The sequence below is a fragment of the Arachis ipaensis genome, chromosome B10 (genome assembly GCF_059453495.1).
Source record: "Arachis ipaensis isolate K30076 ecotype BB chromosome B10, ASM5945349v1, whole genome shotgun sequence".
Classification (NCBI taxonomy): domain Eukaryota; kingdom Viridiplantae; phylum Streptophyta; class Magnoliopsida; order Fabales; family Fabaceae; genus Arachis; species Arachis ipaensis.
In genome coordinates, this window is record NC_142435.1 from 5,099,757 (window position 1) to 5,118,382 (window position 18,626).

Here is an 18,626-nt window from a genome sequence, read left to right on the forward strand (position 1 = left end):
CCGTCAGACATAACAGTCTTCTATCCAAAAAATTATTATTATTATTATTATTATTATTATTATTGAGTGACTATGTATGTGTGTATATATATATATTTTTTTTTATATTAGAAATATATACATAAAAATCTAATGAATAAATTTATTAATATTTTTGTTCAAAAAATAATCATAATATAGTATTATTGTGCAATTAATAATAATAATAATAATAATATTTTATTTTTTTGGATATAGAAAACTGTTATGTCTGATAGAAAAAAATATTAAAAATTGATTTGTATATTAATTTTTTTAGAGACTAAAATAAATATTTTTAAAATTTTTAGATACTGATCTAAATAATTATTCTATCAAAAAATAAACTGAGAACTGATATGTATGAGATGTGAGAGTAAAAGAATTTATTTACGGAAACAAAATTACTAAATTCCCATAGACACCTAAAAAATGGTGGTGTAGTAATATGATGGATTTGATTGAGCACACGTGTGACAGCGGGTATTTTGCTGGATTTGCACGTGTGAGGAAGGCACCTCCCTTGGTCCGTTGGTACATTTATCTGTACCACAAAGTCCCATACACACTGAATACTCATCTATCTGATCCTACCCCACCCACGCATCACGCATGGATTCATGTCAACCCCAACTCCCACCGGGATTCAGGTTCCACCCAACCGACGAAGAACTCATCGTTCACTACCTCAAGAGAAAAGCTTCCTCTGCTCCTCTCCCCGTCGCCATCATCGCCGACGTTGATCTCTACAAGTTCGACCCATGGGAGCTTCCAAGTACCAATCCTAAATCATTCATCTCACCTTTCTTCTTTCCTTTTCATCTTTTAACATCTATCCATATACAGGTAAGGCCACGTTTGGGGAGCAAGAATGGTATTTCTTTAGTCCGAGGGATCGCAAGTATCCGAATGGGGCTCGCCCAAACAGAGCAGCTACGTCCGGATATTGGAAGGCCACCGGCACTGATAAGCCTATTATTGCGTCTGATGGCCAACACCGACTCGGCGTCAAGAAAGCTCTCGTCTTCTATGGTGGCAAGCCTCCTAAAGGGGTTAAAACCAATTGGATCATGCACGAATATAGACTCACTACTACTCATAACAACAATTCTATCTCATCATCAAAGTCTTTTCCTTCTCTTCCTTCTCATCTTCCTTCCGCCAATAACAAGAAGAATTCCTTGAGGGTATCTATCATTCATTTCCTTCCTACAAACATATTTGACTTGGATATTTCAATTAAAAATGTTAAAAGATCATTAAAATTTATTATTTTTTATTATTATTTAGTTATTAATTTAATTTTTTTAAATTTTATTTTATATTTTTAAATAAAAGAGTGTTAGAAATAATTTTTGTGATTTGTAGCCATCAAATAGTCATCAATGATAATTTTAATGGTGTGAGATTGGTATGAGATTTCATCCAATAACTCACTTTTTCTTGCTGATTACATGCTGACAAGAATTTGAAAAAATTGCTGGCTCCTTAGATTTTTTTTTTAAATATTGATAACTAATTGATAACTATAAATAATAAATAATTCTGATAATTCTCCAGTATCTGTGTTAAAGATATTTTGCTATAACTAATAGCTAATGCTTTTCCCTTTTTCTTTCTTTTAAATAGTTAACTTTATTGTTTGTTTGGTTGGTTTTATTATTATTATTATAGCTTGATGATTGGGTGTTGTGCCGAATATATGAAAAAAGCAACCGTGGCAATTTTGCAAGAACAGCGTTGATGGAGCACCATGATCATGATGATGATGATGATGACAATAAGGATCAGCTTTCCGCGGAAACAACGAGTATGATAGAAAACATGTCCACGATGAGTAGTCAGAATTCCAAGCCCACACAACATTATGGACCATTGCTGGTTCAAAACGATGACAACTTCTTCGATGGAATCTTAGCTGCTGATCATCATAATCAACAACACAACTTGCCAATGAAGAGGACACTGGTGAATATGAATAATTCACAGTTTTGGAATGAGACAAACAAGAGGTTCCATTGTGATCTCAATAACAACACTAACATTGTTGCTAATAATGATGAGGATAACACTTCCTTTGTTTCACTGCTTAGCCATAATCAGATTCCTCATCATCCTACTAACAATGCTTCTCTTCTTGACCCTACTGTTGCTGATGGTGTTTTCAGGCAACACTTTCAACTTCAAGCAATTAATTGGAACTTATAGATTATATTCTCATCTGACTAGCTAGCTAGCCATATATTATATGTAGTGTGATCAGAGTGGTCTAATATCATTGATTATATATACAGTACATGTAATTAGCTATTTTATTGTCACTTTTCTATTTGAAGCTTAATTAATTAAGCTATACAATGTTTGTATACAAAATATACTATTCTATGATGTAAGTATACCTATATACCAAGCTTATACAAAATTAGCTCTTGCATTTTGAGTAGTGAATATGGTGCCTCTAGTTAATTTACTATGTTAGCTTTCTCCAATGTTGTTAACAAAAATGTTTGGGGATATAATTTGAACATTATAGATAGCTATAACTTGTTTTCTTTTGTTTTTTTTTTTTATATTTATTAATTACTGTTTGAATACATATATATATATATATATTAAATTGAATAAGCTAAATTTAAATTATTATTTTTCTAGTATTATTTAGTATTTACTGTGAATAACTAACCGTTTAATGCCAATGAGTTATAATTTAAATGACATAATCTCCTTATACTGATCTAAGAGGTTGCGAGTTTGAATTTCTTTATTTTCGAAAAAAAAAAAAACTAACGTTTAACAACATCCAAATCAAAGACGCATGCATGCAATAATGTTGCCGATAAACGAGTTATCATTATATTAGAAATTTTAAATTTTTAGTTTAATTTGTTTAGTTTAATAATTTAGTAATATATTTTTAGTTTATATTTTTAATCATTATTAATTAATTATCTATTAAAATCAATAAATTTTACTAACTTTCTAATTCTACTGACCTTCTATAATATAATAATATTTTTCAAGTGAATAATATGCGAACAATTGATAAATTATTATACATGTATGCTTTCAGATAAGATAATTGGTGTTATTTGTGTGTGTATGTGAAAGAGAAAATGTTGAAACAGACAGAGAGTATAAGAACAACTAATTCTATCCATTATTTGCCATACAGCGCTGAAAAATATACAAGAAGCCAAGGGAAGAAAAGAAGTATCATTAAATATATTACACTCAATGTTCATTGTCGATACTCGATCCTAAAATGATACCACGTAGAAAAGTAAAAAAAAAAAAAAAAAGTAAAGGGCTACATTGATGGGATTGTGACAATACAAATAATAAATTCCAATAACGGGGAGATGAGATTGAAGCCTTTAGCTAGTAATGGTGAAAAAAAGAGTATCCTTTTGACACGAAAGTTTCAAATTATAAAGTTATTAACATTATGATTTCGAAAGGAGATTTTTTTTCCCGAACATATAATTAAATAAATTGTATTTTTTGTTTATTCATCAAGTCATCAATTACTTTTAAACTTTTGTGTAGTTCTCATTTAGTTTAACATTTAATTTGTTCTTTTATAAATACTTACAGTACTTCTTATTAAATGTTTAAATATTTATTTATCAACTTAAATTTTTAAAAGAGTAAATTATCATTTTTGTCCTCAACGTTTGGGATAAATTCTATTTATGTTCCTAACGTTTAAATCGTCCTATTTGTATCCCTAACGTTTGTAAAAGTGATTCAATATTATCCTGTCGTCAATTACACATCATGAGCGCTTTAGTTTGAATTTTAAAAATCTCTTCTTGAAGTTAGAATACAAATGTCTATGATAGAATCGATGATCTACTCCAAAAAATAGTTCATTAAATGTTGAAACTAATTCCTACAACATTTACATAATTCACTTTTGTAGGGACATAATTGTATCTAAACACAAATAGTGGGTATAATATTAAAATCGAACACATCCAAGTGAGACCTAATTGAGAATGAATACATCTAAGTAAGAATAATTGAAAAATATAATCTGATTTGTTAGTATAATTGATAGTAGGATAACATTGAATCACTTTTATAAACATTAAGGATACAAATAGAACGATTTAAACGTTAGGGATACAAATGGGACTTACCCCAAACGTTGAGGACAAAAACGATACTTTACTCTTTTTAAAATAAATAATTTTATAATACGATATTAGAAATATAACAAAAAAAAATTAAAATCAGTCTTTATTGAAAAAGAAATGACATAAAATAAATAAAAAATCTAGATAAAATTTACATATATTTTTTAGAGTAAAGTATCGTTTTTGTCTCAACGTTTGGGGTAAATTCTATTTATGTCCCTAACGTTTAAATCGTCCTATTTGTATTTCTAACATTTGTAAAAGTGATTCAATATTATCCTGCCGTCAATTACACATCATGAGCGCTTTAGTTTGAGTTTTAAAAATCTCTTCTTAAAGTTAGAATACAAATATCTGAGATAGAATCGATGATCTACTCCGAAAAATAGCTAATCAAATGTGAAACTAATTCCTACAACATTTACATAATTCACTTTTTTAGGGACATAATTAAATCTAAACACATATAATATTAAAATCGAATACATCCAAGTGAAACCTAATTGAGAATGAATACATCTAAATAAGAATAATTGAAAAATATAATCTGATTTGTTAGTATAATTGATAGTAGGATAACATTAAATCACTTTTATAAACGTTAAGGATACAAATAGAACGATTTAAACGTTAAAGACACAAATAGGATTTACCCAAACGTTTAAAACAAAAACGATATTTTTTTTTTTTAATAAAAACACACATAAAAGATATGTTAAATATAATTATTCACGTGCTACTGGTTAATCAGTCAAAATTAGATTATTTTTCAAAAGTTATTATTAGAGTCAAAAGGTATTAAGGTATTATTATTGCGGTCATAGGATGATGCTGAACTCTACTCTTATTTTATGGAATTGGATAGCATAGCAGAAAACAGTGCATGTCCCATGTTCCTTAATAATAATATTGAGTCTCAATAAATTATGTGACTGTTGAGTGGGAATCTTCACATCGCTAGCCAGCTCCATGATGCGGCGGCCACCACATCCATTCCAGAAACTAATTTTAGTTAATAGATTATATCAACACTTAATTTTGATGTGACATATTAAATACCAAAACTCTATATAAATTCAAATGAACCATATTCGTCTCGTTGGTGTCCCACTCATCGCACAATCATATCTTATCAACAATTCAGCTCGATAATTTTTATCAACGAAATTATTATTCGTAAATTAAAATCAACTATTAATATATATTTATATTTTAATATATATTTTATATTAACTAATTTTAATATATATAATATAATTATTTTATCAAATATACATTAAAAATTAATTATTTATATAAAATATATTAAAATATGAAATATAAATACATATAAATATACATTAAAAAAATAATATATATATATATATATATATATATATATAAAAAGTCAATAATCATATATTTATGTATAAATATATGTTATATTTATTAAATTTAATTTTAGAAAAGGATAAATAGGTCCCTGACTTTTTGTCCTGCGAACATTTTTGTCTCTGACCATTGAAAAATACTTTTAAGTGCTTGACCTTCATAAAACTTGGACGGATCAGTCCCTCCGTCCAAATGTCTCCGTCAGGGACTCATCCGTCCAAATGCCTCCGTCAGGGATCCGTCCAAGTTTTGTAAAGGTCAGGGACTTAAAAGTATTTTTTAATGGTCAAGGACAAAAATGTTCGCGGAACAAAAAATCAGGGACCTATTTATCTTTTTCTCATTTAATTTTGATATATTATTAATATAAAATAATTTTATACATGTATCTAATTATATAATACCATATTAATAAAAATAACCATTTTTTATATTAACTACATAAATAGTTATTTAAAAAAAATAAATATAATTAAATGACTATATATCAAAATTAAACTCATATTTATTTTGTATTTTATAAAAATAGCTAAACTCTAACATACCATATTAAAACTGAAATTAAGTAAGTCTAACTAAACTTCAAAAACTAGTTCGTGAGAAATTTTTCGTGCTTATAAATTATTTAAACATGTTATTTTTGAAAGACATGAACTTGAAATAAATATTTTCAAAGCAAAAAAAAAAAAAAAAAAAAAAAGGTGGTGGCTGCGGTGCAGCCAAATAAATAGATGAAAATATTCACAAAGGATTATTAGTTAGTATGATAAGAGAAGATTAGCGGCTAACTTTTCTACCTAATGACGTTTGATTATTCCGGGTCATAATCGTGTATTTGATTTAATTGATTATTGTATATAAAGATTAGACTTGTTGATTAAAAGGCCAGCTCTTCAGTGTGATATGTTTTATCATTTTTCCTATATAGCTCTGTAATGTATCGCCATTGCATTGGCTCCTCAGAAAGCACAAAACTTAGTTGTCGACTTATCCCTTTCGTTGAATATAAGAATATCTCTAATGTATCGATATATCATTGGTTATTAAAATGGGACCAAAATTTATTGTTTAATATGTATAACATTTTGAAACTAATTTATGTATTTGAGTGTTCTGACCTAGCAATCATCTCACTTGATATGATGATGAAAAGATGTATTCTAAAATAATGCTACTACAAGCTTAATTACTTTACATACCAATATGTACTTTTCTTACTTCTTAGTTGTTGCGCTCTAATTGATTAGTGAGAGACATGTGAGAGTGAGATTAGAACATATATAACAAGTCAAATTATATTTTAAGACATTTTCATGTGGCAAATTATATTTTCATAGTATTATATGTTTAATTTTTATGAATTACTATTATTCTATTAAATTCTTATTTTTTATGTCATTTATCCAAATAATAGTATATAAAAGTCAACCACTTATCTTATAATAAAACAAAATTATATTTGAACTTCTTTTTTATACAGTGATTAGAGGTGTATATGGGTTGGGTGAAGCCGGTTTGATGTGACCTAAACTCGATTCGGAATATACACCGAGTCTATTTGTTAGACCCGAATCCAACCCTAGACCCGATGAAACCAATACACTTTCGAGCCACAATTATATCGGGTAAAAATCGAGTGAAAACCGGGCTGTTAACATTACATTACGTTGATACCTTCTTGTAAGTTAGCATGTAAAAATATCTAAATTTCCAAGACTCCAACTATTATTTGACATGAAAAAATTCACTTAAAAAAATATAACAAGAACCAACCCTTCTTCAAAATTAAAGCATAACCACAATCAATACTAATATTGTCTAATAACACCAAATATTTAAATCAATACAAATAACACAATATTATGCATTACTCTAAAGTCTTATGTATTCTAAACATAAAACATTAACTTATAGTCTTATAATGACTAATAACACAAAATATTAAGGTTTACAATACTTAAATTCCACATAAGAATAGCCATGATCCATCACTAATAACATAAAATATTAATTGTGTACGATGACCGGGCCACCGGACCGAGTTCGGGTGATCCGAACTATGGCCGGGACCCGACCCAAAATAATGACCGGGTCTATTTTTGAGACCCTTACCCAGCCTTAAACCCGGTGAAATCACACCAAATTAACCCCTAAAGTATTCGGGGTCGGGTCGGATCTTCGAACCGGTCCGGGCCATGTGCACCCCTAATAGTGATAATATATACACAAGATTTTGAAAATTCCATATTTATATATATTATCTTTTAAATTCATAATAATTAAGATTTTTTTTTTTAAATAATTTGGATGTGTTTATAAAACAATATATCTAAATGAATAGATTTTTTTAAGTAATGATAAGTTGATTTTATTGAATTAGAGCACTTGGTCATAGCATGAGAAAAGAAGGGATTTTCCTACAAAACATAAAACTGATGATGATCTAAGATTTTCTCTGAGAAGATACTGAAAATTAAACTAGTTGAAATAAACCTAATAAATAGATTGGTAATGGCAATGCATTCAAGTTGTGCACAATTGTTTTTCTTTAAGCAATCATTTAAGTTCGAGTTCTATGAATCTAAAAATTGTTCGTTGATAAAGCTAGTTCACCATGATGTTGATATTTTCCGCTTGAGCAGAATTCTTATTTATTTATTTATTCTTTTTCTTTTAAAAGAAATTGATTCTCTTCTTTCCCTTGCTCCCTCTTTGCTGCTGTTGTTGTTTTTTCTTTTTTTTTTTTAGTACTATGGAGGCCCAAAGGTATAAACTATATAAAGCGGGAGCAGGTTAAGGATGAGGCCCATATAGGAGAATATTGGGCCCTTCTGGTGGTATATTTTTCGGACAAAATATACGCTGGTTTTTTAAAATGAATTTTTTTGTTTTTGGTAAATAAATGAGTTTTTATTTAAACGCATACTACCGACCACAAAATGATAGAATTGTGGTCCAAGTGTCCAACTGTCTAAGAAAAGAAAATACTTAACAGGATTACTTATTTCCGGGTCGGGTCATAGGGTTGGCCTGGACCCTAATCCCAAAAAAATAATGCTACCTTTTTTTTTTTTTTTTTAACTACTTGTTAGTTATTAGCATTGATGATATCATTCATTTTTACGAGGGTAGCTGCATCCGTATAACCAGCACATGTATATTTTTGGAAAAATAGACAAAAGTACACCTGAATTTTCACACGAAGTACAAATGTACTCCTGAATTTTTTAATGAGTCATTTGTACACATGAATATAAAATTCTGTTGTCAAATCTACCCTTCCGTGACCGGAGTAAATTTTCCGGCGGTGGTGGAGGCCAGGTGGCATGGTATTGTATGATGTGGCCAATTTTAGGTGACACTGTGGAAAATAGCAATATTTATTATAAAATTTGTTGAATTTTTTTTTAAAAAAAGGAAAAATTTTTACAAATCTCTTCATTATCTTCGTTTTCATATTTCAGTGTTGAATGAAAACATGCCCTAGCAGAGAGTAAGCATAGTGGATTTCTGAGCACTTCACAGTTCATTGCAGTTCGTCATTTGCGTTACATTTTGAAGGCAAAAGCGGTAGGGCAAGAAGCGTGGAAGTCCAAACGCAAGCTTGTGCGAAGGAAGAGAGTTCAGAATCAGACGCGATCAAAAGGTAATGCTTCCGTCCTTCACATGTATCTGTGTTATGATATGAAAATGCATTAATTTAGTTATTCTATAGTTTGATAGAGGAATTTTTGATAAACAGATGGCAAATCATATAACCTTTGTGTATCATCACAAGGGAAGATTTGAGAGAAATATGAATGGGGTTCTAAAATATGTTGGAGGGGAGGTTGCTGTAATTCCTAGGGTGAATGTAGAAACTCTGAATACATTTTTTATGGTGGGGTTATTTAAGGATTTGGGGTATGTCTTGTTCAAAGATTTTTACTGGGCTGAGAATGAGGTATCGAATGGTTTGCATTTAATTAGACTTGACAGTGATGTAGTCCGAATGTATGAATTTGGTATTCAGAATGGAAGAATATGCCATATTTATTGGGATCATATTGTTGATGTACCTGAGGAAGTTGAAGTGGTAGACGTTGTAGATGATGAGCCATGTCCAACTACAGATACCGTTGAACAATCTACACCACAAGAAACCCCAGGAAAAAGAAGTAAGAAGGCAGTCTACAAAAAGCCTACCCCGAAAAAGTTGTATGTTAAGAAGGCCAATAAGGAAAACAAAATCAACCAAAGTTGCAATGAAACTCAAAACCCAGCATCTCCCAATCCTTCTCCTACAACCCAACCAACGTCACATTCCGAAATCCCAAATATCAACCGAAACACGACCCAGCAGCAAAGTGAAGCAGAAGTCCCACCTCCTAATAATTCACAGCAAGGTCAGAATGAAGTGCCCACCCAACAATCTAAGAACAGTCAGAAGAATAGAAGAGCATCGTATAAGAGGCCAGCACCGACTGGTCAAAGGTTTGTTCAAGGAGGAAGGAATGAGGCACCAAAGATATTTGTTCCTCATGTGGAGCCTGATTCCTCTAATTCAGATGATGATAGTGACTCCGACCCTGACTACTATCAGTATGAATCTGAAGATTTACACAGTCCAATGTCATCTGATTGTGAGGATAATTATGATAGTGAACAAGGTGTGTGGCCTCAGGGAAATCCAACAGCACCATTTGGCCAAGTTCATCTGGAGCTTGGGATGGAGTTTGCTACCATGGATGAGTTTAAGAGATCTGTGAGGAAGTACAATATTCAAATAGGAAGAAGCATCAAGTTCAGCAGGGTTGAGCCAACCAAATGTAAGGCGATTTGTTGGGATGAGAATTGTCCCTGGAACATTTACTGCTCTAGGTCAAACGAGCCGAGGAGTTATCAGGTGAAGACATTTGTGGATCAGCACATCTGTGCTAGAAGACATAATAATAAATCTGCAGATAGGGTGTGGGTTACTGAGATGCTAGAAGAAAAAATTAGAGACCAAAGAGAAATCACTTGTGCGGAGGCCGAAACTTGGTTTAAAAAAGAGTTTAATGTAGCAATTAATTATAAGAAGTTCCAGAGAGCCATGAAAAAGGCAAGGGAAAATATAGAAGGATCGGAGAGAGAACAATATGCTGAGTTGAGGGACTATCTTAACCAAATACTACTGTCAAATCCAGGCTCAACGGTGCACTTGGATACCACCCCAATGCCTGACTCGTTGCCCTTGTTCAAGAGAGTCTACATTTCTTTTGAGGCATGTAAGAAGGGTTTTGTCTTAGGGTGTAGACCTTTCATTGGCCTTGATGGCACATTCTTAAAGGGCTTCTATGGAGGACAGCTACTCACTGCAATAGGTCAAGATGCAAACAACCAGATTTTTCCAATTGCTTATGCCGTGGTGGATTCAGAAACTAGAGATAACTGGAAATGGTTCTTGGAGCATTTACATAATGACTTGGGCAACTACAAGGTTCATGGTTGGAACTTCATTAGTGACCAACAAAAGGTATGCAGTTAGTTGTTTTTAACATGGTTGGAACTTCAATTGTATTAACCACTGACATATTAATTGAATAGGGTCTGATTCCGGCTATGCAACAAGTTATGCCTGGAGTTCATCATCGCTTCTGTGCTATGCATATTTGGAATAATTTCACAAAGAGATGGAAGGACAAACAACTCAAAGGGGCAGTGTGGGAGTGTTGCCGAGCCACTACAACTCAAGAATTTGATGCTGCAATGTTGAGGCTGCAACGGATCAATACTGGAGCATGGGAGTATTTGAACAAGCTTGATCCGAAGCAGTGGACAAAGGCTCACTTCAGTGAGTGGCCGAAGGTTGACAACGTTACTAACAACAACTGCGAGACATTCAATGGTAAGATTGTGAAATATAGAGGTAAACCCATTATCACTATGTTAGAGGAAGTAAGGACATATGTAATGAGAATCATGGCTAGAAATAAAAAAAGTCTATCTGGATATATTGGAACGGTTGCTCCAAGACAGTTAAGTAGGCTTGAGAGAGAGAAGGAGGAGAGCAACAAGTGGACTCCCATCTGGTCTGGAGACGATGCTGAAGATATATATGAGGTTGAGAAGCATCCAACTAAAGTAACTGTTGATTTGGGTAACCAGAAATGTACTTGCAGATTCTGGCAGCTTACCGGCTTACCTTGTAGGCATGCTTGTGCTGCACTCGCTCTTAGAGGTCGCAAGCCAGAGGAGCAAATCCACAACTGGCTTGGAATGCATGCATACAACACAGCTTATCAAATGAATATTAATCCTGTGCCAAGCAGAGAATTCTGGGATAAAGCTGATGGCTACCCTCCTCTGCCTCCCCACTATAAAAAGCCAATTGGAAGGCCCACCAAAAAAAGAAGAAGAGATAAGAATGAACAAAGACCAAACTCCAACCCTCACAAACTTAAGAGAAATTATGGTGTAACTATATGTAATTACTGTGGACAGGTATGACTATAGCCCAATAATTAATGTTCTCACTTTAGTGACTATTAATTGACAATTTAGAATTAGTTATACTCACTTAAACTTGTTTTTATAGTCTGGTCATAACAGCAGGACTTGTCAACAAAAGAAGGATAATACTCTGGATGAAGAAGTTGCTCTAGCAGCAGAGGCAGCAGCTGCAGCAGCAAAATCAAAAAATCAACCAGAACAGGTGAGGTGGTAGCTCATATTAGAATAAACAAAATCTGAATTACATGTTACCTTACCACCTGAGTTTGTCTTTTTTTTTTTTTTTCAGAACACTGGAGAGCCAACATCAGAAGTCAATGTTGCCCAGCCTCCATCTAACAATTCTGGTTCAAGTGTTAGGGTTCAGCCAATGGTCAGCTCTGAGACAATGAATGCTGCAAGTCCTTCTTTGAGAGAAAGGTTCCAGCAATTTATGCCCACACCAGGCCTGACCCGACAACCCATGAGTGGCCCAAGACCCTCACTACTAGCCCCTAGTTTGAGTGGCCCAAATGCAAGTAGTCCAAGTGCAAAATGTGGTCCAGCTGCTAAAAATATTCCAAGTGCAAAAGTGGTAAAAGGTGGCTCAGGTGCAAAGGGTGTAACCAGTACACAACCAATAGGTGGAAAAAAATCAGCAAGTAGAACTGGAACAATAGCTGCAACTCAAATGTAGTTGCTTTGGACAAAGGAATTTTTTGGCTTTGGTATTCTCATTTGGACCTGCAGATTTCTGATTGGAGTTTAAAAGATTGTTGTTATCATTTAGGGCTATGTTTATGGTATTGTAATTTAGACATGTACTCCTGTGGTTTGGATTTAGCTGATTAATATTTTGATGTAGATATCTGTTTTGATGCCTATAGGCACAGACATGTTTGCTATTTTGCAAGGTGAAATTGTAGTTTGCTGTTTAAGCCTCTGGCTTCATGACTTGTGTTTTAATTTGTTGTTAATGATAGATTATCATAGTTATGCTTACTTATTGTTCATAATGAATTAGATCTTCAGTTTGTTTTGTTGCCAGAATTGTACTAGAAATAAAATTGAACCAACCATTTGTATTAATAACCTTGAAAAAACCCTTTGTATTCAGATACTAGTGAAAATGAAATTGACAACACAGCCTTCTACCTAGAGGGAATTACAACTACTGATTAAATGTCTTAATGAACAAACACAGAATACATATACTTATCCCTAAGCATACATACTGCATCCATTTTCTAATGTTCTGTAACTCTTGATTAATCCCATCAATTGTCTGCAACATCTTCTTCATTTCTTCTTCTACCTTCCAGTTGCTTTCTTCTGCAAACCTCCATTTGCTTTCTTCACTCTGCTCCTGAATTCCACAATCTCTTCCAGCATCAACAACTTCATCAGCCCAAATGAAATACTCACACCTCAATTCAACCTTCTGCATCATGAATTCGACGACAAATTTTAACCATTTTGCAAAAAATTAACATTTGTCATCATAAACAAAATCGGAATTCACATACCTCCCATAATGGACAACGAAGAAACAATCTTCCAGGGTTCCACTCTGTAGCAGACTCAAGCATCACTGCGTCAAGTCCATGCAGGCACTTGCCATTGTTGTAGTCAAACTTCTTCTTCTTCCTATTTTTTGGCGTAAAAGACGAGCCACCGCAACTACTGGCACAAGCATGAGGTATATTCTTCCTTCGTTGAGACTGTGACATTTTCATACATTATAGTTTACAAACCCTTGTTACAACAAAAAGGACGAAGATGTACAAAAGAAAATGAGGAGGGTGAAGGAAGATTTTTTTCCCACCCTGTGTTAGGGTTCATATGGTTCGAAGAAATTAGAGAAGAAAGAGCATGAACAGTGATTTGATTATTCCCTTTTCTTATATTTATTTCAACAAATTTCATAATTAATATTTCTATTTTCCACAGTGTCACCTCAAATTGGCCACATCATACAATACCGTGCCACTTGGCCTCCACCACCGCCGGAAAATTTACTCAAGTCACGGAAGGGTAGAATTGACAACGGAGTTTTATATTCATGTGTACAAATGACTCATTAAAAAATTGAGGAGTACATTTGTACTCCGTGTGAAAATTCGGGTGTACTTTTGTCTATTTTTCCATTAATTATTGAGATTGAAAAGAGATTGGGTTTTAAAAAATAATATTAATTTAACTAATTAAATTCAAAGATTAGAGAAGGGCCTATACGAAACTCACTTTGTAGATGTCCTAGCTATTACGAAACTCATTCAAAGTAAGAGATAGAAATGTGTTCTCTCGAGAAGCGTGGGACCCTTTTCATTCTCACTCTCACCGGCACCGACGGTGACGACCAACACCGCCTAGGCCCGCAGGTCATCGCCTCCCTCCTCTCCACCCTCTCCCGCATCGCCGCCGAAGCCATCCCGGGATCTGTTCTCATCACCACCGCACACGGCAGGTACTACTCCACCGGCTTCGACCTCATCTGGGCTCGGAAGGCCGAATCCGGCGCCGCCGCTGCCAATCGCCTCCATTCCATGGTCAATTCCCTGAAGCCCGTCGCAGCGGCGCTGATGGCTCTCCCGATGCCGACAATCGCCGCCCTAAACGGCCACGCAGCCGCGGCTGGTTTCCTTTTGGCGATCTGCCACGACTACGTGCTGATGAGGAGCGACGTCGGCGTGCTGTACATGCCGGAGGTGGACCTAGGGCTTCCGCTGCCGGATTACTTCGCGGCGATGTTCAGGTCGAAGATAAGATCCCCGACCGTGATGCGGGAGGTGGTGATGAGCGGCGTGAAGGTGAAGGCAGCGGAGGGGGTGAAGATGGGGATGGTGGATTCGGCGCACGATAGTGCGGAGAGCGTGGTGGAGGCTAGCATGCGCCTTGCGGAAAAGCTATCTCGTAGGAAATGGGTGGGTGACGTGTATGCTGACATAAGAAAGAGCTTGTATCCCGATGCTTGTGCCGTTTTGGATTTACCCCTCAAACCTCTTTTGGTTTCTAAGATCTGAAATCTACACTCTCCATTTAATTTCTTACTTGTTACCGTACTACTTTCAAGTATTATTAGAATGAATAATATTTGTTTAAGAAACTGTATCATATGATGTGATGGCATGAATAATGTTAAATTATTGTTGAAAGCCCTACAAAAAAAAGACAAAAAAAGAGAAAGGAAACACTATCTAATTTAAGAAGGATTGCATTTTGGATACTTATTGGTTCCTCTCCACGTATAAATTCTAAGATATGTCGTTTTTAGGTAGCATTGAATATCATGCGATGCCATGACCGGAATAATGGACCTTTGAATTGTTTTTCTCTTATGTGTTTTCTTTTAAGGGAAAGTAATTGTTACGGTGGGTAACCGGAGATTAATGGGTTGGATGGTGCTGGTTGGCCCAAACGTACGTATGAAGGAGGTGGTTTTCGAGTGGGTCTGTTCTCGGTGTTCCTCTGTCCGACTTGCACGTGTGATCCGATGCCTAAGTTAGCAAGAGTGTGAGCAGGTTAGAGAGTATTGGAACTTAGAGATACCTGAATGGTGTCAGTGTATTTATAGTGGTGAACCAATAACCACCGCTGAAGTAGTGCCACCTTTTTAGGTGGATAACCGTTCCCATATCTTAGGGAGGTTAAGATATGGCTCTATGAAGTGGTTAGAGAGTTTCTAGGGGCAGTTACTCATTCGAATGAGTGTTATCTGCCAGCTAACCCTCGTATCCGACTTCTTTGGAGCAGGTCGTGTTTAGTACCGACTTCTTAGGATGAAGGCTGGTACTGGGTGAGGGCCAACCCTTTGGGTAGGGTTGGGCCTATTTGCTTGGGTCCTGGACCTTTATTATTGGGCCAGGGTATGAACAGTGCCCCTACTCGAGCCCAATTTCCTTTTAGGATTTGGGTTCGAGTATTCAACTCGGGGTCGTAGCCGATTTGCAAGAGGACCGATGTGATGGTTTAAGAACCGACGTGATTTTCCTTGACCTTTCGGTTCTGACAGTTACGTCTAATCAAGCGTCGTGTCAGTTAGGGGTGTGCGTAGGGATTTAATGGCCTTGGTAACGGTGCATCTTCATTAATGATTGCCCCAATTTTACCATTATGCCCCTAACGTTCTTATAAATACTTTCCCTCTCTTTCGTTGTTTCGTTTCTGCGATTTTTCAAATTTCCCTTGCATTCGTTCGTGCTGCATTCTTGCGTTTCGAAGGCTTTTACTTCCTCCAGTCTTGATTTCAGACTTAAAGGTTAGCTTTTTCCCCTTCTGTAACATGCTTTCTATTTGCGTGCTTTTATTTTGTAGGTAGATTGGTTTGTAGGCTTTAGTTCCGTACCCCGTCCCTTTAGAGACCGTGTGTTGATTTTCCTTTTCTTTTTGTAGGTTTCTTGTCACCCCTTTTAAGAAAAGAAAATGGCTTCCGTAGATGTTCTCTCTCAGTGGGTCGATGTCACAGTCCTAGGGGAGGAGCCTTCAGTCGATGCCGAGTTTATCACCCACCTTCGTACTCACCACAGAATTTGTACTTCTGAAGAGGATGAGCCGAAGTATGAGTTGGTAGTCCCGGGTCCAGAAGACCGGGTTTGCTTCGGAAGGGCCGACGAGGTGGCCCCTCATTTCTTTTTTATGTATGAGAGTATGGTCACTCGTTTGGGCGTTTTTCTTCCGTTTTCAGAGTTTGAAATGTCTGTGTTGCGTCACTGCCGGGTTGCTCCCACCCAGCTTCACCCCAACTCTTGGGGTTTTTTGAAAATTTACCAATTTATCAGCCAGGCCTTAGAGTTCCCGATTTCTCTGAGGATTTTCTTCTATCTCTTCCATATGACCAAGCCCTTCAGTGGGCTAAATAATAAGCAACAGTGGGTGTCCTTCCGAGCCATACAAGGTCGGAGGCTTTTTACCCTTTTTGACGAATCCTTTCACGATTTTAAAAGCTATTTTTTCAAAGTTCAAGCAGTAGAGGGTCACCACCCCTTTTTCTTAGATGAGAGTTCTTCTCCTCGCTTTCCTCTATACTGGTTAGAGGCCTCCCCCTGTGAGAAATATGGTCTGGATGACCTGGACGAAGTGGAGGCGGCCATCGTAGGGTTCCTCCGAGAAGTGTGGGGGAGGGCCCCATACTTGGATACTAAAAAATTTCTCCAGGGGTCGCCAACTTTTGTCCAGTCACAACTAGGTAGCTTTTTGAGTTTCTTATTTATTTCCGACTTGCAATTTCTTTTACCGACTTGTCTGACTTTTAGCTACCAATTTGTTTTTGCAGAGATGGCAAAGAAAAGCGCTCAAGAGTCTTACCAGAGGGTTCAGGAAGCCAAGGCAAGGTCTCGTGCCAGATCTGGTGGTGCTAGGGTGGTTGTCTCTCCTCCTCCTCCTCCTCGGAACGTCGGGACTCCTTCCCAACCTATTGTAATTTCTTCCTCTGCTTCCTCTCTGCCACCCCCTTCTGTCCGACCTACTCCTGAACCAGAGCCGAAGAAGCGCAAGACCTTAGAGTCTGGCGCTTCTGGTGAGGCGGACGCTCTTGCGTTCGTCCGAAAGAACATTTATCCCCATGCTCGTATGAGTATGGATGATGTTTCTGTTCGGCACTACCTCACCACTGTGGTTGAGGAGAGTCTCAAGACGGCGGGGGTTTGTGGCAAACTCTTAGATATATTTGAGAAGACTCCTCTCAGCTCTTTAGGGACGACCTCGAGGGTCGATGAGCTGGAAGGCAGGCTTCGCATATATCAGGAGCATGAGAGGGAGTTGGAGGGGGAAGTTGCCAAGCTGAAGGAGGAGAGGGCCAGCCTCCGGGAGAAGGAGAAGAAGTTGCAAGCCCAATGCAACATGGAGGTGGATTTGAGGAAAGCAGCGCAAGCCAGCTACAATAGTTTATTTGCTGATCTTGTGTCTGTAAAGAATGACTTGCTGAATGCCCGGAAGGCCTATACCGAGTTGGAGGATTCTATTGTGGATGGTGCTGACGAGGCTTGGAGGGTTTTTAAGGAGCAGGTCGGAGTCATTGCTCCTGACTTGGACCTTTCTCCTTTGGACCCTGATAAGGTTGTTATTGATGGTGCCATCGTGGATCCTCCTGTCCCCGTGGTGGAGTCCGAGTCTGATTTGAAGACTCGGGGGCAGAGGATCATAGAGTCCCCTCCTCGCTCTAAGGACGCTCCGAGTTCTTCTGCCGCTCCTCCGACTTTCTCTCCAACTCCTGGTCCTGGTGGTGGTGATCCTTCTACTCCTCTTAAGAAGTGATTTTGGCTATTGGGGCTCGGCCTGTGGGCCCCTCTTTTTAAAATCTTTTTATATTTATTTGTTGATGTTTGCAACAATTTTCTGGCCTTTTAGGGCCGTAAACAAAACAAATTTCCGATACCCTTTTTAATAAGGGTTTAATTTAGCGTTTAAATAAATGCCCTTTTTTTGGATAAGGGTTTTGAGTTACCTTATGCGCGCATGCTTTTCTGTTCGTGGTTCTTTTGACTCTTTGATCTTTTCTGGAAAAAACCTTTTCTTTGGGGCTTGCCTGCTTTTCTGAATCTCTTTGATCCTCAAGGCAGCCTTACAACTTTTTCTTAGTTTTTTCCTATCTCTTTTTGTTATTCCTAATACTCAATTTTGTTTTATTGAGTTTTTCGTGACTTAGGC

The 18,626-nt window shown here is 36.2% G+C and overlaps 3 protein-coding genes across 3 annotated transcripts; all 3 read left to right on the plus strand.

The window, feature by feature from the left end:
• The first annotated feature begins 571 nt into the window (after positions 1 to 571).
• Positions 572 to 2,470, plus strand: LOC107624204 (NAC transcription factor 25-like). Its single transcript, XM_016326687.3, has 3 exons — positions 572 to 793; positions 865 to 1,205; positions 1,693 to 2,470. Exons 1-3 carry the CDS (start codon positions 631 to 633, stop codon positions 2,224 to 2,226), a joined length of 1,038 nt encoding a protein of 345 aa, XP_016182173.1. The 5' UTR covers positions 572 to 630; the 3' UTR covers positions 2,227 to 2,470.
• Positions 2,471 to 14,206: 11,736 nt separating this feature from the next.
• LOC107624372 (enoyl-CoA delta isomerase 2, peroxisomal) lies at positions 14,207 to 15,091 on the plus strand. Its single transcript, XM_016326870.3, has one exon. It carries the CDS (start codon positions 14,276 to 14,278, stop codon positions 15,002 to 15,004), a length of 729 nt encoding a protein of 242 aa, XP_016182356.1. The 5' UTR covers positions 14,207 to 14,275; the 3' UTR covers positions 15,005 to 15,091.
• A 1,137-nt stretch (positions 15,092 to 16,228) lies between these two features.
• Positions 16,229 to 18,255, plus strand: LOC148578996 (uncharacterized). Its single transcript, XM_088501652.1, has 2 exons — positions 16,229 to 17,166; positions 17,254 to 18,255. The coding sequence occupies exons 1-2, from the start codon at positions 16,404 to 16,406 to the stop codon at positions 18,231 to 18,233; spliced, it is 1,743 nt and encodes a 580-aa protein (XP_088357778.1). The 5' UTR covers positions 16,229 to 16,403; the 3' UTR covers positions 18,234 to 18,255.
• The last annotated feature ends 371 nt before the right edge of the window (positions 18,256 to 18,626 follow it).